The sequence below is a fragment of the Thamnophis sirtalis genome, unplaced genomic scaffold, assembly GCF_051295495.1.
Source record: "Thamnophis sirtalis isolate CommonGarterSnake01/CBP01778 unplaced genomic scaffold, rThaSir2_p1.2 scaffold_2, whole genome shotgun sequence".
Taxonomy (NCBI): domain Eukaryota; kingdom Metazoa; phylum Chordata; class Lepidosauria; order Squamata; family Natricidae; genus Thamnophis; species Thamnophis sirtalis.
In genome coordinates, this window is record NW_028261382.1 from 64936987 (window position 1) to 64960227 (window position 23241).

General features: G+C 44.9%; 1 protein-coding gene across 1 annotated transcript in view; it reads right to left on the reverse strand.

Annotated features, from left to right (window-relative positions):
* LOC106551211 (transmembrane protein 132B) overlaps positions 1–23241 on the reverse strand; it is a 79295-nt gene that overhangs the window by 13267 nt on the left and 42787 nt on the right. Inside the window, exons 2-3 of the mRNA XM_087703756.1 lie at positions 18652–18795; positions 4506–4711 (exon numbers count right to left, since the gene is read on the reverse strand). Of these exons, the coding sequence (XP_087559882.1) occupies positions 4506–4711; positions 18652–18795 (350 nt within the window). The remainder of the gene's footprint in view (positions 1–4505; positions 4712–18651; positions 18796–23241) is intronic.

A 23241-nucleotide genomic window follows, 5' to 3' on the forward strand; every position in this document is an offset into this window, starting at 1 on the left:
CTTGGTATGAACAGAAAACTGGATTATGGAATTAATCATAACAACAATCCGGGGACAAGATTGTCATGAGGCAGGTGGGACTAGTGAGGACTTCCCAATGTGAGAAGTTTTCAAATGGGTTCCTGCACTGGCCAATGATTCAACTAGATAAGCGTTTCTAAATCTCAGCACCTTTTAAGATAAGTGAACCTCAACTCCCAGAATTTCCCAATCAAAATTCTGGAAGTTGGAGTCTACACATCTTAAAATTGCCAGCTGGGGAATTCTAGGAGTTGAAGTCCCTACGTCTTGAAGTTTCTGGGATTCAGAAATACTACACTAGATGTCCCAAAGGTGCTTTTTTCCAAAAGACAACTGGACTTTCTTGGTATATTTTTTTTCTTGAAAACATTTCACATCTCATCCAAGAAGTTTCTTCACTTCATGGATGAGAAGTGAAACATTTTCAAAGGAAAAAAAAAGAAAGCCCAGTTGCCTTTTGGAAAAAGCACTTAAGGTCAAAAGCGGGGGAAATCGGGAGATTCAGGCAGTTAAATCAGCATAAAGATGTATTGCAAACTTAAGCTCTCTACAAGAATCTGACCAACTGACAGTCAAGGAAATGAGCGGGAGATAAGAGAGGCATTCAAGATGGGTTCTCTTGCAGGTGCACAAGGACTCGTGACTTATGACATGTTTGACCCCTCCCTCAGGCTCAGCCTGGTCATCTCCTAGACCTTTGGGACAACCATGATCTGGATGATTGAGAATCTCCATAGACCCTATACTAGATGTTCCCCTTTCACCCTGACATTCTATGATTCCAACCCATTTGCTACAATCTGGGATAATTAAGTGTGTGTGTGTGTGTGTGTGTGTGTGTGTGTGTGTGTGTGTGTGTGTGTGTGTGTATTAATCTGACATAATTTTAGGTATTGGAAGAGAGTTTTCCTATGTCCCAGGTTATTTTGGGGCAAAGTTAAACTTAGTGAGTTTCTGCAATGCTTCTCTTGGCCCTAATCTCACTTCCCAATCCTCTTGATTGCTGAAATCTTTCTTGCTGTGCATTCTGAAACATCAAAATGGGATACAGGGGATGCTTTTTATATTTCTATTGAAGCTGCACTATCTGGAGCCCCAGGAGTTTAAGTTCTGGACTGATGCTGGTCTGTTTTGAAGACCTTAGTCCCTGAAATCCATTTATTTGAATCGTTTGGAACTGAAAAAAACAAACTTCTGCAGGAGACTCTTAAAAGCGAGCGACAGACAGAGAGAGAGCAAGCTGGCAAACCACATTTAGCTGTCATTTCCACGCAGCTCTTTCCCATCTCTGCTTTTTGCCTGAACGACAACAAAACCCCAAACTTGGCGAAAAGACGTGCCCCGTGGCTTGGCATTAATCGAAAGAGCGGTTGGTGGGAACAGTTTACCAGCTTGAAAACAGCATAGCAAGTTTTCAACTGGCTCGGTCGATGCAAACCAGACGCCTCTCAGGGGTTTAAATTTTGAAAACGCGGCATCGTGTTGAAAGTTAGAGCACTTGGCAGCCAAATTGTACGGGCCAGGCTGGGTTTATTCCTGTCTTGGTTATCTCGCTACAAATGGGGCGGTCAAACATCTGCAGATGCAAACTTGAAACAAGGCGGCAGACGGGCAATCTGACGTGATGAAGCTTTTTCATCCGCCAAAGGGTATATTTTTCCTCTATTAAATTGTTGCCAGTCTCAACCGTACGCGCTCGGCTGCATTCAATGGCTTGCATGGAAGGCTGGCACCTATTTTGTTGATCTGTCCTTGCAGTGGGGAAGAAGTGGGACTCAGAATAACTTTTGCACGCAGATGGACCTGGGTTCTAATTCGGATAAAAAATATCCCAATTGGGGGAACAGACAGAAGAGATTACATTAGAAGAAGGAGGGAGGGGGATCTGATCTGGCAAAGATGAACAAAATTAGGAAATACATGTTGTGGCCCACCAGCTGGCAGAAGAGTCGGACAGTGAGGAAGTTGAGGCAGAACATGGGCCAGTCCAGGAGGCTGGGGAAGGCTTGGACGAGTGTTATGCATTGGAGGCAGAACTGGGGCCAAGGCCATCTGGTAGTTCTCAGCTGCCTTCGGAGCTAGACAGCAGTGAGGCAGAGAAACAGCTGGAGCCCAGTGTGCACATGTGCAGAGCAGGAGTGGGTTGCTGCCAACGTTACTGCTGATTTCCTTCATGCTCACACGCCTGCCACACATTGCTTGTGCATGTGCAGTTGCCTGTAAATTATACTGCACATGTGCAGAACATTATAAAATGACTAAAAAATATGCCAGCAATGGCATGGACAATAGGGGAACCTGTTCAGGGGCGTGGCCAGCCTGCCATCCCTACCAGTTCAGTGACCTAGTCGCATTTTCCACTACCAGTTCATCCGAACAAGTGTAAACTTGTAGCAACCCACCTCTGGCGCAGAGCTGGCAGAAGAAAACAACGACTAAGAAATCAGGGTAGACTTGAGAGTAAAGTCACAGGTGGAAGGTGATTGGCCCCTCCCATAGGAAATAAAAGAGGAGCGAAAAGGGGTGGTCTTTTGCGGGAAACAATTCATTCATCCAGTCATTAGATTCATTTCAGGAGTGTGGAGATCTGCCTGTGGATCTCAGAGACGCTGTGCCCAGACTTTCCTTGCACAGCACCTCATTTGGAAAATATTTACCTGGCAGCTTTCCAAGCTAGATAAGGTCTGTGGTCATAAATTCATCTTTGAAAGACTGTTTACCAGGCTTTTGCTGAATGTGAATGAGGGGGATTCACATTTATTTAATAAAAGGGGTTTTGTTGGGACCAGGACTCTGCCTCCTGCTTTTTGGGGAATCCTAAGTCAGAACAATATGTCTGAAGTACAGCGAGATTTTCAGCATCTAAATCGGCTGTTCCTAATTCAAAATTATTTCTGGATGTATGACACAGTTCTGGTCTAAAACGGGATGTTAACTTTTTTTTTTTTTTTTTTTTTGCATCTTTCAATTTATTTTACATCACTACAGCTTAAAATGCAATTCCCTGAGTTGTGAAATACGGCCATTAAAAAAAGCCAATTGCTTTCAACAATTTCTTGGGGGGGAAAACCCAAATATGGAGATGTTTGTTTTGAAATCCTTTGGATGGGCTGTTTTCTCAATGCACAGAAGCATCCTGGTAATTCTTGGTGGAATTACATTTAAAATTTCTTTAAGAGGGTCGTTTGCATGCTTCTGCTGATAATATTTGTCCATGGCAAGGAATTCAAGGACATGAAATATATATAGGGGGGGGGGAGAAAAGATCAGGAACAATCAGAAACCTAATCGGTATCTTGCTGGCTCCAGAGTCTTGGAAATTAGCAAAAGAATTCCTTAAGATTTGTTGGGAGAAGACAATCCGTAGCACATTAAACCCACTTCTTTAAACCAGGTTTGATCAGAGGTTGGTACACCCAACCATGTCAACTATCTTTATCCTTAGTTGATTCAAGTGATGTAGTGAATAAATAGTTCCTTCAATTGCCATCAACTTTGAGTCAATATGAATACCCTTGTTGGGCCCTAGTCGTTTAATGCAAGAACCTATTAAACTATTCCAAGCAAAGACAAATTCCTTGGGTGTCTGCAGTAAGGAAATCAAGATTGGGGTTCCATATTCACCACTAGGTTACCAAATTCCTTGTTTCAACTGATAACACTTCCATCTACAAGAGGTTAAGGATTAACAGGCAGAAGAGAAGACTATCCTTAACAGGCAGAACCCTGAAATTTCTCCAAGGCAACTGGTTGGTGGTGTTAGTTGGTGGTGTTGTGGCCTGACAGCTGACAACATAGCTGACAGCAGACTTGGACAATGAGGAGGTTGGGGAGGAACGTGGGGCAGTTCTGGAGTCTGGGGAAGGCTCTGATAGATGTTCTGTGTCAGATGCAGAGATAGAGCCAGGGCCATTCAACATTTCCCAGCCACTAGAGAAGCAGCTGCCTTTGGAGGCTGAGATGAGTGAGGAGTAGAACAGCTGGGGACTGTTCCAGATGCATGTATGTGCAGAGCTGTTAGGGGAGGTGAGCAATGGAGGACAAGGAGTTGACTCGGGAAGCAAAGCAAACGTGGACACTGAATGGCCCCTCCCTGGCTGGGGAATAAATAGAAGGAAAGGGGAGTGGTTGTCGTAGGAGACAACAGTTCATATTTCTGAAGATTTTGCTCATTGTGTTTCATGCCATAAAGACTGCTTACCAGAACTTAATTTGCAGCCTTTCAGCTGGGAACTCATGGCCTGGCAATTGTCATAAGGAACTGATAAGGTCTGTACTGGAGTTAACTCCTTGAAGGACTATTGCCTGGACTTTTTGGTGGGTGAATGCAATTAATTCACAAGAGGTAAATAATGAGGGGTTTTTTTGTGGCTAGGAGTCTGTTTCTTGCTTCTGCTAAGGCTGGGTCAGAACAGGTGGGATATTGCACCAGAAAGAGTATTGACCGATTCCCAAGAAAAATATACAGGATGTGGTTCCAATACCTTTTGTTGGAGGTGACGGGAATTCTCCAACCTTTGATCTGGCTCAGTTCGGTATCGGAGATCTCAATTTGTAATGGGAGCCGTGGGACCCATACAGTGATTTCTAGCTGAGTGGTAAAATGCTGGTAGGTGAAGTTCACAATGGCGTCTACTTTGCTTTTCATTTCCTTCCCGTTCACAAAGATGGCATCGCAGTCGTCTGAGACCTGTGAAGAAAGAACACAAGCAGACCCTGAAGTGAATAACGAATAAATCCATTACCTCAACGGAATTCCTTCATAAAGCAAAAGCTCCACCACAGGAAATAACAGGATTTATGATGTCTTTGTTGCCTTATTAGTAGAAAAATAGCAAGAATAATGTACTTCCTTCAATATAAGAACAAGCAATTCTGTGTTTTGGGGCTAAATCCTAGCAGCCATAGACAATACAACTAAAGAATGGTTGGAATAACACTCCAAAACTTCTGGAAAACACCAGGTTCAGATCTTGGTTGGATGAGTCATGGGAGTAGCTGCCAACTTTGCCACAGGACTTACCTTGGTGACTTACACATGATGAGTTAGATCAGAGGTCCCCAAACATGGCAACTTTAAGACTTGTGGACTTCAACTCCCAGAATTCCTCAGCCAGCCATCAAACAATTCTAAGCTAATGACACATTTAACTCCACCCACCCTAGCTCTTTCTGCTCTCCTACAATTAGTTTGCTATCCACTTTATATTTCCATTTCATTTAGAGGAAAAATACATGTGCCAGCAGAGAAGGGGGAGACATATTTTGATAATTCTCAAATAGAATAACCATTCCCTTTTTTAGTATGAAAAAGAGAGTAGGCATGTAAAACCCAACTGCCAAGAACCTTAGAATCATAACTCCATTCATATATTCCTCTAGGCATGGAGGGTGCACGTGTTTGAATTCTATTAGCACGGATTGACTCTGAACTGATCTTGCTTATTAGACTTTTCTTTTAGACAAAAATTGAATTTGCATCGGTTTGTCATCCTGGACTGCATTTATTGGAAAACGAATCAGTCTGATTATCTTGCATTTTCAATTCACGCTGGGCTGATGGAAAAGAGAATTATTTTCCCTGTCCTCCATCTCTCCCTTTTCATATAAAGGGAAGATATTGGAGAAATTCTCAGGTTTTTTTTATCTCACTGGAAATTTAGCTTGTCCTTACTTTGGGGGGGATACAATGAAAAAGACATATTAGTAGGTTTTTGCCTGATTAGCAATAGCAACAGCACTTAGATTTATATACTGCTTCACAATGTTTTGCAGCCCTCTCTCTTCATATTGCCCCCAACAATCTAGGTCCTCATTTTATCAGCATTGGAAGAATGGAAGGCTGAGTCAACCTTGAGCTGGTCAAGATCAGTTAGAGGACAATAAGGATGTCTCCAAGTCAAGAACGTTACCTTACCTTATTGAATAAGAGTTGCAGGACATGCAGTTAATAAGAAAATAAAGCTGTTGAACTTTTAACTTTTAAGTAACTTTATCAACGATAGATGGAAGAGGAGTTTGTGGAAGAGGAGGAGGAGGAGGAGGAGGAGGAGGAGGAGGAGGAGGAGGAGGAGGAGGAGGAGGAGGAGGTGGTGGTGGTGGTGGAGGGGAGGAGATCTTTGATGCTTTCTGAGCTTGGTTGTTTTCTTGCAGATGTTTCATTACCCATCTATGTTGCATCATCAGTACTAGAAAGGAGTGGAGTTTGCTCTTTGTTTTTACAAGTGGCTTGCTTTATTAGGGGACTGCTCAGAGTGAAATAAGGATTAATGACTTTGCAGCCAAGAGTTGTAGTAGGTCTTCTAGTCCACTCTCTGTTCAATGAAGACCCTATATCATCCCAGACAAATGGTTGTCCAATCTCTTCTTCAAAACCTCCAGCGATGGCACACCCACAACTTCTGAAGAGAAGCCATCCCACTGATCAATTGTTCTCAAGAAATTTCTATTTTGGGCCTCTCTTTGATGATCTTCCATGCATTGTTTCTTGTCCTGAGCTCAAGTGCTTTGGAAAATAGGTCGGCCTCCTCTTCCCTGTGAAGACCCCTCAAATATTGAGAAACTGCTATCATGTCACCCCTAGTCCTTCTCTTAATTAGACTAGACATACCAGGTTCCTTGCTTGTGTCCAAACATTTCACCAACACACCCAGTTCCATGCTGAATATCATGTCACCAGCCATCCCAAGGTAGCCAATCCTAATGTCGGGATTCTAAGTAATAGATCCATTGCAAGCAAAAACTCCGAAGTAGGTAGATTCCTCAAAGAATAGCTTTATTGGAAATATTGTATTGGCAAATATCTGGTGAAAACTGACTCTGAAGGGTCCCTCAGTTTTCAAAGAGGAGAAGAGAAAAGAAGAGAGAAAGAAGAGAAGAGAAGAGAGAGAAGGGAAGGGAAGAGAAGAGAACAGAACAGAATTCCTTATTGGCCAAGTGTGATTGGACACATAAGGAATTTGTCCTTATGAACGTTTTTGTGTGAAAGTGAAAGTTTTTTCTCCAATCCCAAACAATCAATCACATGACCCAACTATCACTCCTCCCTCCCTCTGCCCTGGTGTGATTCCCAAAAGAATGTTTTTATTTTGACTACATAACCCCAGCTGTCTCTAATTCCCCCCCTCCCTATCAGTGGTGGGATTCAAATTTTTTTACTACCAGTTCTGTGGGCGTGGCTTGGTGGGCATGGCAGAGGAAGGATACTGCAAAATCCCCATTCTCTCCCCACTCCTGGGGAAAGATGAGTGCAAAATCCCCATTCCTTCCCCACCCCACTAACCTGCTTTTCAGCTCTGTTCTCCTGTTCAGGCAACAAAAGAAGTTGGGAGGCAATGGGGGCAGGGCCAGCCTAATTGCCCGTTCTCCTAACCACTCAAAATTTCTGCTACTGGTTCTCCAGAACCTGTCACAACTGGTTGAATACCACCTGCTCTAGTGTGGTGAACTAGGACAGCTGCTGACATAAGCATGACTTTGACAGCTGCCGTGCCCTCACCACACCCTACCATCCAGCTTGTAATGGCTGGGTGGAACATGCAGTCCGCTCAGCCAAAGAGGCCCTGGCTCAAATGGACCATGGTGGTTGGCCGGACAAGGTCATGGCCTACCTCCTGGGCCAGCATTCAATCCCCTGTCCCATCTCCCACAAAAGCCCTGCAGAGCTGTTGATGAGCCACTGCCTATGGACTACCCTTGACTGCTTACATCCCCAATACGTCGCCCCATGTCCTGAGGGCATAGGGGGGCCTTCCTAGAATTTTCCAGGAGGGGGATTTGGTCTATGCAAGGAACTACACTGGGGACCCTAGTGGGTGCCTGCCACCATCACCCAAATAACCCGCCCCTGTTCTTATAGTGTTGGCTTCCCGGAGAGGCGTGAATGGCGGCACCATGTGGACCAACTGAGGAGCGCCTACCAACTGAGGCCTTTCCCGAGTCAGGCCTCTCCTATGATGCTGCTGCCTGCCAGCCACCATCCAGCTGTCAGCCTCAAGCCAAGCCGCCACTGTTATTGGACTTACCTTCTCAGCCGCCGCCTGTCAGGGAGGGTCCTCCTGATGTCACCCGGAACTCCATTCCCGTAAGGAGCTACCACAGGCACATCCTGCCTCTTCACCTGCAGCACCACTACTGCAGCGTTCTGGGCAGGTCCGAAGTCGGCCCGCCTACTTAAGCAACTTCGCTTGCGCTCACATCCGCGCATGCACCCTCGCTGGCAGAGGAAGGAGTGTTATGTCCTCTACTTGCGACTGGTCTTAAGTCCTTGACTTACGACTAACAGCCGGCAACAGCTGAGCTGCCCCTGATTGGCTAAGCACGGGCTGTTCTGCGATCTTATTGGTTGCCCTGCTTGACAGGTCTAGTATAAATAGCTGTCAAGCAGGGCAAGGTGCTGAAAGTATATAGTTGAAGTTACTTTGTGCTCTGTTAACAATAAAGCTGTTCTGATTACCTCAGCCGCTCCACGCCTCATCTGTCCCTCTCAGCTTCTAACACTGAGGCTCCAAGAATGGCTTCGGCCAGGCCACCTCACTTATATTTCAGAAGGAAACAGGTGGTATGAAATCACCCATCATCATCATCATATCATCCCATCCGGATATTTGGGTAACCGTTGAAAATGAACTGCAAAGACCAACTTGCTACTGGGAGCTGGGGGGGGGAGGAATCAAGGGTATTTGCCTCCCTTTCCATCAAGACCATTGCTCACTCCAGACTAAGCGGTTTGATCCTTCAACTTTTTACAGATTAAGCCTTTCTGACAAGCGTTAGCTTAAGCAAACATCTGCATGGCTCTTCATTAAGAGCCAGGGTCCCAGACGGGATTAAGCATTGTTTACCCAGCGAATCCCCATCAGATGGTGCAGCTTTATTTCCCATCAATTTTTAATTGCAAATCCCAGACCAGCTCCGGGGGAATCGGCATTTCATTAGGTGGAACTAGCACAAATGTTGCATCGCTAAGGCTTGGCTGTTTTGTTAATGCCTGGTTTCTCCTTCTCAGCTCTCCCTACCGACCTGCGCTCAGCAATGCCACTGGGTATAGGGGATTAGCAAGATGATGCTGGCAAAGCTGTCTCAACTTAGAAGATTTGTGGGGGTGAGAGGTGCATGGAGCATGGAGCATTGAGGAACCAGGAGGCTAAAACATAGGAAGAACCGTTGCTGGAACTGGGTATGTCTAGTATAGTATAGCCATTATTGTCGTACAAAATAAATACAATGAAATTGGTTATGAAATCTGATGAAAAGGTTAGTCTTATGAAGAGCAGGATGACTCAATGACTTGGCCGAGGGGATAGATGGGAAACTCATCAAATTTGCAGATGACACCAAGCTGACAGGAGTAGCCAACACTCCAGAAGATAGGCTTAAGATACAGAAGGATCTTGACAAACTTGAACATTGGGCACTATCTAATAAAATGAAATTCAATTTAGGCAACAAAAACGAAATGCACAGGTACAGTATAGGTGGTACCTCACTCAATAGTAATAACTGTGAGAGGGATCTTGGACTTCTAGTGGACAACCATTGAAATAGTAGCCAGCAGTGTGCAGCAGCTGCCAAAAGAGCCAACACAATTCTAGGCGGCATAAACAGAGGGATAGAATCAAGATCAGGTAAAGTGTTGATACCACTTTATAAGGCCTTGGTAAGGGCACACTTGGAATAATATATCCAATTTTGGTCACCACGATGTAAAAAAGACATTGAGACTCTAGAAAGAGTGCAGAGAAGAGGAACAAAGATGATTAGGGGACTGGAGGCTAAAACATGAGAAGGATGGTTGCAGGAACTGGGTATATCTAGTTTAATGAAAAGAAAGACCAGGGGAGACATGATAGCAGTCTTCCAATATCTCAGAGGCAGCCACAAAGAAGAGGGAGTCAAGCTATGACAAGAAGCAAAGGATGGAAATTATTCCAGGAGAGAAGCAACCTAGAACTAAGGGGAAATTTCCCATCAGTGAGGACAATTAATCAGTGGAACAACTTGTCTCCAGAAGTTGTGAATGCTCCAACACTGGAAGTTTTTCAGAAGAGATTGGATAACCATTTGTCTGAAGTGGTGTAGGGTTTCCTACGTAAGCTACGTAAGTTGGACTAGAAGACCTCCATGGTCCCTTCCAACTCTGTTATTCTCATTCTAAACCTGATCTGAAATGTTTCATTTTAGAAGCTCTCCGGGCTGTCTACAATAAAACAAATTAGAAAATACAATCTGAGTAAGGAAAAAAAAACAAGTAAGAGGCTCAAATAGAATTCAAAATTCAGTGTCAGGTGTCCATTGAGATTCTCAATCATCCAGGTCATGTTTATCCCAAAGGTGGTTTTCCAAAAGGCAAGGGGACTTTCTTGGATTTTTTCCTTGAAAATGTTTCGATTCTCACCAAGAAGCTTCTTCAGTTCTGGATTACCCCGCAAAGTATTCCAAAGCAAGGAATTAGCAGCCAAGTACAAACTGGGACATGTTACAACTGCCAACATCCTGACGCAAACACCTCTTCCTCAGTAGGGACAGACACAGCTGTTGGGGTACTTATCCACTCACACATCACAAGACCCGAGGATGTCTTTCCCCTTCTTTTAAACTGCCGATTGGCACAATAGTTGCAAGTGAGCAGTTAAATGAGGAGACCCAAACTCATCTGTAGCCTCACACTGCAAAGAACAAGGATATGCATTCAATTTCACACTGCTACAATTGTTGGCCGAGCAGGGACAAAAGTAGAAATGATTGAAGCCTGGGAAAAGGGCCCCTTATCAGCCAACAGGAATGCTGATATCGCACCAGTAATCTAATTTTGTTGCCCACTGGTTCTGTGGGCTTGGCTTGAGGGGGGGGGTGTCATGTGACTGGGTGGGCATGGTCAACTTTTTTTCACTTTTTAAAGCATATTTTCCTGCCGGTTCGGGTGAATACGAGGGGGAAATGCTTTAAAAAGTGGGGTGGGGAGCATCCGATGATCATGTGGCTCAGCTGTGAGTGCCACGATTGTTGGAAGCTTTTTTTAAAGCATTTTTTCCTGCCTATTTGCCTGAACCGGCAGGAATAAATGCTTTAAGAAGCGGGGGGGGGGAGCTGCGTGATCTTCAGAAGCTTTTTTTTACTACCTGTTCACAGAACCAGGGACAATCGTCTCTACTGGTTTGGCTGAACTGGGCGAAACCAGACCGAACCGGAAGGATTTCACCCCTGCTCCATATGTATATCACATAAGTGAGTACACCCCGTCCCATTTTGTAAATATTTAAGCATATCTTTTCATGTGACAACACTGAAGAAATGACACTGGACTATAATGTGAAGTAGTGAGGACACAGCTTGTATAACAGTGTAAATGTGCTGTCCCCTCAAAATAATGCAACACACAGCCATTAATGTCTAAACTGCTGGCAAAATGTGAGAGGGTGTACTCACTTCTGTGATATACATATGGAGCAGGGTGGAATCCTCCCGGTTTGATTGCAGGGATGATTGCAGTGATTGGTACCAGATCCCGTCACAACCACTGTGATGGGGCCGGGCGTCCACCACATGCACGGGCGGTGTGCACGCATGTGCACCCACCATCCTGTGATGCTCCAGCTGCTCGCGGAGTGTTGCGCAGGTGCTGTATGTTGCGTGCGTGTGCGCAAATGGCCCAGTTGGCTCAAATATAGGTAAGGAGCGCAGGCAGGCAGGTGGGCCCTCTGAAGCACCGTTCTGGTACGGGGTGCCTGCTGCTCCCAGCAGGCACCAGTCCGCCTGTACTGGGACGTACCAGCCGGACCCCACCATTGGATGATTGTCCCTGATTCTGCAAACCGGTAGTAAGAAAAAGTGAGGGTCACATGGCTTTTTATCCCGCTTTTTAAAACATTTTTTCCTGCCAGTTTGGGTGAACAGGCAGTAAATACGGTAATGCATAAAACAGCCCAGAGCACATATTCTGGAGAGCAGAAGTTCCCAAAAACTTAGAATGATAAACCTTTGTTCCCAGTAGCCATCTCCGATTAGATCCTTGCAACAATATTTGCACCTCGTTGCAATCTTGGAGGTGGCCTGGCAATTGTTGAGACCTCCAGTTGCATGATTTAGTCGAAAGCAAAGAGCAATAGCGGTGGGAGCGGGGACTGTAATTGTTATGACATATTCCCCACAACTTCTGCATCAAAAGGGGGAAAATGGAATTGGGGATCTGTCAAAGGCGAGAGCTTTTATGTCACATAAATTAGCCTCCGCTGCTTCAGAATGACATCTTCTTGTCAGACGGATGGCTGGCTGTCGTCAGTGTCGCTGATGTGTCCCCAGGGAGCGCTTCCGCCAGCGGTATCACCCCAAAGCAGGTGTCGTAAATTAAGTCCCAAGCACTTTTGCTCAAGCAAAATCGAGGAGAATCTGATTAGAAGCCCCGTGCACAGAGCCAGAGCGAAGGGAATCTCACGGCTGATTGCAGCTCCTTGGAAGAGCAGATCAAATAACGGCAGCTGCAACTTCTGGCAAGAGATTAGGGAAATATTTGGAGGGCTGGGTCAAGGGAAGGGAAAGACAATGGGATCAGGTGGGATTGGAGTGAAGGGTTGGAAGTTTGGGGACCATAATGAGGGCAGATTTATGATTTGGCCATGGGGGTTCTCAAAAATTCCTTCCTTCCTTCCTTCCTTCCTTCCTTCTTTCCTTCCTTCCTTCCTTCCTTCCTTCCTTCTTTCTTTCTTTCTTTCTTTCTTTCCTTCTGCCCTTCCCTTTCTTCATCCTTTCTTTCTTTTCTTCCTTCCTTTCCTTCCTTCCTTTCCTTCTTTCCTTCCTTCCTTATTTCCTTCCCTTCCTTCCTCCTTTCCTTCCCTTCCTTTCCTCCTTTCCTTCCTTCCTGCCTTCCTTTCTCCTTTCTTTCCTTCCATCTTTCCTTCCCTTCCTTCTTTCCATCCTTCCTTCCTGCCTTCCTTCTTTCTTTCTTTTCTTCCCTTTCCTTCTTTCCTTCCTTCCTTCTTTTCTTTCCTTCCTTCTTTCCTTCCCTTCCTTCCCTTCCTTTCCTCCCTCCCTCCCTTCCTTTCCTTCCCTTTCTTCCTTTCTTCTTTCCTTTCCTTGCTTTTTCCTTTTCTTCCTTCCTTTCTTTTTCTTTCTTTTTTTTTCCTTCTCCCTTCCCTTCCCCCCTCCTCTTCGTACCATGGAACCGAACCCATCCTTGCAAGGATGCCAATAGTTAATCGAGAAGAGCCTTTGAATCTTGGTCCACCGAGGTGGACACAAGACAAGCCAACACATGGGCTGCTCTTCCGGGACGTCAAGGAGGCCTAGTGTCAGGATTTCCAGGCACAGCGACAAATCCGTTCCTCTCCTTTCCCAGAAAGGGCAGGTTTGACAGACAGCCCCCTGGCTCTTCCCCGGAGCATCGTCTTCCAATCTACTTCATCAAGATCAACTAAGCAGGCATCAGAGGTTAAGAGTGCCAGGCCATCCGTCATGGGCGAGAGGACTTGGCCCATGGCAGCAATTAGAAAAGAACAACCGGAGAGGAAATTAATGGGATAAAGAAGCACAGAATTAGGCAATTAGAGGCAACTTCCCTGATGGGGCTTATTACCAAAACTTCCTTGGCAAGGGGCAAGAAAGGAAAAGACCAAACACCCCACAAGTACAATGAGTGCCAGGATTCAAATGTTTGTCTAAAATAATTGGGCCCTAGATTTACAAATCCCCAGATAATTTCTCTCTTTCTTTCCCAGCTACTTTTCCTATGTTTATCATAGGATAACAGCCTTTTTCTACTAAAGACCTCACTATTACACAGGTAGTCCTCGGCTTATGTCCAGTTAGCAGTGGTGGGATTCAATTATTTTTACTACTGGCTCTGTGGGCATGGCAAGGTTTGGTGGGTGTGGCTTGGTGGACGTGGCAGGGGAAGGTTACTACAAAATCCCCATTCCCTCCCAATCAGCTGGACTCGGGAGGCAAAGAATAGATGGGGGCGGGACCAGCCAGAGGTGGCATTTGCCGGTTCTCAGAACTACTCAAAATGTCAACTACCTGTTCTCCAGAACTGATCCAAACCTGCTGAATACCACCTCTGCTCGAAGTGATTGTTCGAAGATATGACAGATCTTCCACCCCAAAAAAAGATACTTGCAAACTGGATTCAAAGTTCCAATAGCTGCTGTCCCCCACCCCCAAGTCACATTATTGCATTTCAGGTGCTTGGCAACTAACCCATATGTCAGGGTCCCAAGTAACACCCCAAACGAAAGAAGACTCCGAGGCTTGAGTTTCCCCAAAGTTCCATTTTATTAGAGATTTCATATCGGCACATCTGGGAAAACCCGAATCTGAAAGCTTCCAGGTTTTCCCCACCCAAAAGAAAGTCAAAGATTCAACCCCTGCACCAGTGGTGAAATTCAAAAAAAAATTTACTACTGTTTCTGTGGGAGTGGCTTGGTGGGCGTGGCAGGGGAAGGATACTGCAAAATCTCCATTCCCTCCCCACTCTGGGGCCAGCCAGAGATGACATTTGCCGGTTCTCCAAACTACTCAACATTTCTGCTACCGGTTCTCTTAACTACTCAAAATTTCTGCTACCAGTTCTCTGGACTACTCAAAATTTCTGCTACCGGTTCTCTGAACTACTCAACATTTCTGCTGCCGGTTCTCCAAACTACTCAAAATTTCTGCTACCGGTTCTCTGAACTACTCAAAATTTCCACTACCCCTGTCCTGCACCCACAGGTCCATCACATGGTCCAATCAATTCACCGTCCCGAATGGAGACAACCCCCAGTCACTCCCATCCAGGTGCAGGCCGTGTCCTTGACGCCCAGAGAAAGGAATGTTGTTATGGCTAATCCTCCACCGACTCTTTGCAATCCACCCTCACGTTTTCTCAGGCACTAAATGTGGCACTTCTGAAGCTCCAAGAAAAAGATGGCTTCCGGGGTTGACACCATATTTATGGCAGCTTGCGGTGTTATTTCACTGCAATTTGTGATATTTTTGGCAGAAACTGATGTTTACTTTCTGTTGATGGCAAAAAAAACAACCAACCCAATCATCGCAGACAATGGGTTTGCTTAACAGCTGCAGTATTTGCTGAACGATCACTACATTTGCTTAACAACGGCTGCACAAAAAGAGAAAAAATAGTCATAAAGTCAGATCACATGGGTGTCTCGACTTATGGCCATCGTGACATCTGATAGAAAGTCCGGACTATCGCAGTTGTAAGTCAAGGATGACCTCTGTATGTTTTAAATGCTTGTTTCCAATGTTCCAAAAACATGTCTGTTATTATTCAAAAACATGCATGCAAACCAAAAAGTTTCACAAGTCTAGAAATGCAGCCATTCCCTCATTCTGCCAAGATATTAATATGATCCGGCACCTAATTCTTTTTTTAATAACATTTCCCAAGATGTTTAAACTCCGTGTTCAGTCACACCTGAATACGCCAGGTTAAAAAAAATGTTAGAAACTCAATTAACACCACGAAAGGTCCACAGAAGAGTATCTCAACACATCCCTCGTTGCCGTAATGATGTGATGAGAGAAAGGGAGGGAGGGGAGACACGGCAAGCCAAGAAACAAATCAAGGGATAGATATTGAGTGTCTATAGAGTATGAAAGGGACACCGTGGCTCAGTGGCTAAGACGCTGAGCTTGCCGATCAGAAAGGTCAGCAGTTCGGCAGTTCGAATCCATAGCGCCACATAACAGAGTGAGCTCCCATAACTTGTCCCAATCTTCATTTCAACTCAGCTGGTCGTTTAGCTATTCTTTGTGAATCAGAGTCTCTGTGATATTATTCAGAGACTTTCATCAAGAGTGCAACACCAGCCCTAACCATCTGGCCTGGCTTTAAATTAAGCTTAGGAGAGATATCATTTCAGCCTAATTAAATTATTAATCGATCTACTCCCAGAGAGAACATGGTCTCCATTTTCACAAGCTCCAATTTGTTATTTTGAGCCCGCCAAGCAAGGCGACACTCATTGGAGTGATGAAGTGACCTAGAGGTGAGTTCTCACCTCACAACCAAAAGGCTGGGAATTCGATCCCAGGTAGAGGCAGATATTTCTCTCTCTGGGCACAATGAGAATATATCTGCTGAACAAAACTCCACATTGGCGACGGGAAGGGCATCCGGCCATTCAAACACTCTGCTAGCTCCATTCAGTTGCCCAGACTCCACCCTGCAAAGGATTATTATGGGGTTATTAAATGAAGATGAAGAGACGTGGTGGCTCAGTGGCTAAGACGCTGAGCTTACCGATCAGAAAGGTTGGCAGTTCGGCGGTTCGAATCTCAGCACTGCATAATGGAGTGAGCTCCCGTGACTTGTCCCAGCTTCTGCTAACCAAGCAGTTCCAAAGCATGTAAAAATGCAAGTAGAAAAATAGGAACCACCTTTGGTGGGAAGGTATCAGTGCTCCGTGCGTCTCTGGGATTTAGTCATGCTGACCACATGACCACATCTTCGGACACTGGCACTTCGGCTTTGAAACGGGGATGAGCACCACCCTCTAGAGTCATGAACAACTAGCACATACATGCGAGGGGAACCTTTACTTTTACCTTATAGAGTATGAAAGAAAGCATTCTTGGAAGAAACTAAGACCAGCAGCTGAATTGTGAAGCAATGGAATATGTTGGAATGACACCTCCCTTTGCATTCAAGACCTCTTCATTCACTATGTCAATTTGAATCAGATAATCATATAATTAATTGATCAGTCCCCCATGGTGACAGACATCTACTCTGGAGAGAAAGTCTGGATGCAAATAATGAGTTTTATCACCGTACCAGTGTCAACGCATGCACTTCTCTATGTCAATGAAAAGAGCCATTAGTTGCTGTTATCATCTTACCTCGTGAAGAATAGAGAACTTGCCATGTTTGCACACTATATTTAGACCTGGCTGGGATTAACAATGGAATTAGGTTTGTTAGCTGATGTGATTTCAATTTTGGGGGAGGGATGGGTGACATCTTTGGCTTCAAGAAATGCACGCTGGTTTCAGTAAAAGGACGAGACGTAGCAACAAATATAGTGCCTGGAAAAACAGGGTGGAAAAGATGGATGGACAGACAGACGAATGAATGGACAGATGGATACTGTTTTGACCTAGGCTTCCTGAGAAGGCATAAATCACACACTTAGTCCCCAAAACCCTCTTTTATTTAGATGGCTGGGAATTATGATCATTCACAGCCTGTAATGCTCACAAACAGTCTGTGAAGATTCCGATAATGTTTGCACAGTCGTTCAGGGTTATGTTGATAAACACCCACCTTTATATCCCTTGAAACGCTGCCAGAGACCTAATTACCAATTAGTTTTGCAAGGCCAAACGTAGCACAGAGTCAAACAGGACTTCTCAGAGCTTGAACCGACTAGATGAACTAATTGCTTCCTGCAAAGGCTCATGTCTGTTTGCTCCTCTTTTATGTCTTATGGGAGGGGCCAATCATCTCCAAGCCTTTCTCCCGAGTTGCCCTTTTTTTCTTAATTGTTCTTGCCTTCTGGCAGCTCCGCACATGCGCACACTGGGAACAGGCTCACATTGTTCTTCTGCCTCGCTGATGTCAAGACTCCGAAGGCTCCAGAGGCAGCACTTAACTCACAGACAGCCCTGGCCCTCTCTCTGCCTCTGACACAGAGCCCTCATTAGAGCTTTCCCCAGACTCCAGGACTGGCCCAGGTTCCTCCCCAACCTCCTCACTGTCCAACTCTGCTGCCAGCTCCACAGGCTGCCAGGGGACCACAACAGATATATACATACATGCACCCATGAATACAGATATACCTATATAATGTATAGAGTGGTGCCTTGGCACTCAACTGCTTTGAATCTCATTGAATTTATTGCTCAATACGTTTTGAAGTGAGGATTTTGTCCCGATACTCATCAGGGTTTTAGTATGCAACACACAAGCTAGAACTTGTCGGTGTTGGCTGACTTGTGATCCACTACATTATTCCTTGTGGGAAAAACGTGTTTGATACTCATCATTTTTGGTACTTATCATGCCTCCTGGAACCAGTTAACGTAGAATACAGAAGTACCACTGTGAATGGATGGATGAGTTGGTGAGTGTGTAGATAGATAGATAGATAGATAGATAGATAGATAGATAGATAGATAGATAGATAGATAGATAGATAGATAGATAGATAGATAGATAGATGATAGATAGATAGAAGATAGATAGATAGATGATAGATAGATAGATAGATAGATAGATAGATAGATAGATAGATAGATAGATAGATAGATAGATAGATAGATAGATAGATAGTCAAACTGAAGCTATCCATTTTGGAATGTGTATTGACTCTTCCCTAACTCGCTGCCTGTGAGATTCTTGGTGCTCATTGAGCTTGGTTGTTTTCTTGCAGACATTTCATTACCCAACTAGGAAACATCATCAATGGCAACGTTGCCAATATTCATGATGATGATAGCACCCCCTGCTAATTATATTTAAAAGCAGGAGAGAAGGTGGGTGTTCTCCATGAAGGTTCTAGAGATAGTGACACACATCATCCAGTGGTTGGTTACGCAAACTGTTGATTTGTAAGGCAGTTTTAGCCTTTGATAGCCACCTGACCAAACCATTCCTGGGATCTTTCCAGTTTCAAGGGGCAGCCTTACCTTGAGGACATCTTCATCAGCTGATTTGCATTCAGTGGAACGGGAGATGTCTCTGATGGAGCCGTCTTCTTCAACTGCAACCACTTTCACAGGGATGGACACTGGCTTGCCCGTCAGAATGGCTGTGTTGAGGACCTCTGTATCCTGTTCAGGCACACAAAAAAGAAGACAATAAAGGTCCATAACAAAGGCACCATCAGAAGAGTCAGATGAAGCAGGGACATAGTTAAGGCCCCCTCTATCCAATTTTCATCCTCACAATAATCTTGTAGAACACCTACTGTTCATAACGAAGGTGAGATTCAATCTCAGTATCTTCTGGTAGAAACCATAAAGACCTGGGAGAAGATTCCGGCAAGACCTTTGCTAAGTCCAGCAGGGCCCTCAACAAACTGGGAGACTCAACACCTCCAGAAAGTTGTCTATCATAGAAGGAGTGGTGGGATGTTTTTTTAAAAGACTCTGTTGTACCACCATCAATATGTTGTGCCAGAAACAGGAACTGCCACATTTTTCAGAATATAAGGTGCACCTTTTTTCCTTAAAAAAGAGGGTGAAAATCTGGTGCATCTTATACACTGAATACAGCATTTTTGGCCTCCCAAAACCCCACCCGCTTCATATAAATGGCTGTGAATAGCTTTTAGAGGCTTCCAGAGTGCTCCTGGGGGCTGGAGAGGACAGAAATGAGCAAAAAACAGACTGTTTTCGGTTGGTTTTTGCCCCCCAGCCCCCAGGAGCACTCTACAAGCCTCCTAAAGGCTATGCATGCACTTTTTTTGACAAAAAAATAAAAAATGGGCTGTTTTGTGGAGGTCTGCGTTGTGCAAAAACTTTTTTTTTAATTTGCTTCTTCAAAATCTTGGTGCATCTTATAATCCGAAAAATACGGTAGGTGTTCAAAGTAACTGCCCACAACTCTGCATCCTTCCATTGAGCTAGACTATAATCCTTTTAAGTTTCATCTCAGAAATGGTCTTTCCTGTGCCATATTTCCACCACCCTGTCAAGCCTGAAGCTGACCTGGCTGTGAGCGACCCCTTCTCATTGGGGCTTTTGTTTCTATTGGGATTTATTCTCACATGGCTTCAGGTTGACTACTGTGGCCAACCAGCATCCAGCAGAGCTGGCAGCAGAGTCGGACAGTGAGGAGGTTGGAGAGGAACATGGGCCAGTCCTGGAGGCTGGGGAAGGCTCGGACAAGGGCTCTGCATCAGAGGCAGAGACAGGGCCGAGGCCATCTGGCAGTGATCAGGTGCCTACGGAGCTAGACAGCAGTGAAGCAGAGGAACAGCTGGAGCCTGTTCCCAGTGTGCGCATGTGCAGATCTGCCAGAAGAAAAGAACAACTCAGAAATCAAGGTAGGCTTGGGAGTAAAGCCACAGGTGGAAGGTGATTGCCTCCCCCCAATAGGAAATAAAAGAGGAGAGAGAGAGTGGGGGGGGGCTTTTGCAGGAAACAATTCGTTCAGTCATTAGATTCATTTCAGGAGTGTGAAGATCTGTCCGTGAATCTCAGAGACTCTGTGCCCAGACTTTCCTTGCACAGCACCTCATTTGGGAAATATTTACATGGCAGCTTTCCAAGATAGATAAGGTCTGTGGTCATAACTTCACCTTTGAAAGACTGTTTCCCAGGCCTTGGCTGAATGTGAATGAGAATGTTTAATAAAAGGGGCTTTGCCGGGACCAGGACTCTGCCTCCTGCTTTTGGGGGAAGCTGAGGTCACAACATTGATACAACCTGGAGCTGAAGGGGAAGGCTAGGGATAAATGGAGTTTTGCAGCCAAAACAACACAGCTCTCTTATGAGTCAGAGACATTCCAACAGCTGGCTGCCCAGAGGAGGAGGAGGAGAGAAGTCACCAAGCAACCAGCCAGCATCCCAATTGGACAATGTGATTTATTGTTTTGAGAAAAACAAGAAACATTTGCTTTTAATGTGGTGGAAAGTGCGGGAACCTTTAGAGCTGGCTTCCTGCCAGTTTGTGCCAAGATGATGTATCTGAACAAACCTGTTCTTTGAGGAATTAGATTGCTTTCGGATTTCTGTTTGCGATGGGTACATTAATTGGAACCTGGCATGCCATCCATGGACAATAATGCTAGTTTAGCTCCCACCTCAGTAGGATTCAGGATTACATAGGGCAGTTTCTACAGGTTGCCTATAAACCTAATCCTTATGGTTCTTTGGGACCAGATTATCTTTCAACCTCAGATTGCTGAAATGGCAGAATCGAATCGAATAGAATAGAATAGAATAGAATAGAATAGAATAGAATTCTTTATAGGCCAAGTGTGATTGGACACACAAGGAATTTGTCTTTGGTGCATATACCCTCCCCCCACCTTTTCCTTCCTTCCTTCCTTCCTTCCTTCCTTCCTTCCTTCCTTCCTTCCTTCCTTCCTTCCTTCCTTTTTTCTCCTTTCATTGAATAGAATAGAATTCTTTAGTGGCCAAATGTGATTGGACACACAAGGAATTTATCTTTGGTGCAGAAGATGCTCTCAGTATACGTAAAAAGACAAGATGCATTCATCATGAATCATAAGGTGCAATACTTAATGACAGTGATAGGGTACAAATGAGCAATCAAATCATATGAGGAAACAATCAATATAAATCATAAAGATACAAGCAACAAAGTCACAGTCATGCAGTCATACAGTGAGTGAGAGGAGATGGGTGATAGGAACAATGAGAAGATTAATAGTAATGCAGACTTACTAAATAGTTTGACAGTGCTGTGGGATTTATTTGTTTAGCAGAGTGAAGGCATTTGGGAAAAAACTATTCTTGCACCTAGTTGTCTTAGTGTGCAATGCTCTATAGCAGTGATGGCAAACCTTTTTCGCCTAGGGTGCCAAAAGCACATGGGAGCACACTATTGCACATGCTTGCGTGCTCACCCCATAATTTAACGTTTTCCCCATGATGTTCCCCCTGCGATATGACACACACACACCTCAAGCTGCCTTGTGCATGCATGCAAGGCTTTCTTGGAGCCTGGGAAGGGCAAAAACAGCCTCCCGCATCTCACAAAGGACCTCTGGAAGCTGGAAATGGCCCATTTTCTGACTTCCAGGGGGCCCAGTAGGTCCATTTTTTGCCCTCCCCAGGCTCCAGAGACTGGGAGAAAAACAGCCCAACATGAAAACCAGAAGTTCGGGAATAAACTTCCAGGTTGCCCATTGGGCCATTTTTCACCCTCTGGAGGGTGAAAAATGGCTGAAAATCAAGGCCAAAAATCAGCTGGTCAGCAGGCCTATGTGCACTGGAGCTGACAGGGCAATGCCCCGCATGCCCTCAGAATCGGCTCTGTGTGCCACAGGTTCGCCCTCACGGCTCTATAGTGTCATTTTGAGGGCAGAAGTTGAAACAATTTATGTCCAGGATGTGAGGGGTCTGTGGATATTTTCCCGGCCCTCTTTTTGACTTGTGCAGTGTGCAGATCCTCAGTGGAAGGCAGGATGGTAGCCATTGTTTTTTCTGCAGTTCTGATTCTCCTCTGACGTCTCTGTCTGTCTTATTGGGTTGCAGAACCAAACCAGACAGTTATGGGAGTGCAGATGACAGATTGATCACTTGCTTCCTATCTCTCTCATTCTTTGATTTCTAAATTCTCCATGGCAGAAGTTTACCATCAAACCCTTCCCTTCTCTGTAGAAACAGCGAGCAAATCTCTCATTCTCTTCGTCCAATCACCGTGGTACCCACAACAACACCAGGGATGCCAATTGCTAATTTTAAAAAAATACATATATTTTTTACAAATGCCACTTGGAGACGTTCTCGGGGCCAGGAAGTCACAGATATATTTTTTCCTCCACACATTCGGAGAAAGCCATCTATGCGTTTTTCAACACATTCTCAGATGCAGCCCGCTAATGAGTCCATTAACGGGGAATTCATTGACACATCACCATGGATGCCATTTGATTAATTACGCCAGCTCCCCACTCTCACCGTGACTGAGGCAGAAGGAAGAGAGGTGCAAAATGAAGGACAAGAATCCTCGAGGAAAAAACTTGAATTAAGGCATTTGATCCAGGAAAGCAATATTTGCAATTAAGACGCAGGATCTGGATCTCGCGGTGACTAATGATTCTTTCGCAACTCGCTAGAGCCGCATCAGTGGAGGTACACTTTAATTCAAGGACCATCTGCCACTGGAATGGGGGAATCAATCCATCCAGGTATTAAAGTTGGAAAAGGAACAGCCCGGTTTATAAGAGCGCATTGAAACGCGTGCCAAGCCAGGCTCCGTTGCAGCATGTGTTGTGGAATCAATAAACAAGATCCTTGACCTCCATCGCTCCCCAGAATAAAATAGAAGTCTGGACAAAACAATTGCAAAACATGCATCCAGAAAGAGGTCGACATTTTGAGGAGGACGCCTGCAAATAAAGACAAGTTGCCAAAACACTTGGGGATCTTTCTGCCTATGAGCGTAGATGTCAAGGTTCCGATAACGAGCCCAAGCCAATCAGAACTCCAAGGCTGGAATCTTCCTTAAAGAACTTCTTTATTGGGTACATCATATTGGCACACTTAAATGCAAAACCAACTCTAAATACTCCGTGGGGTTTC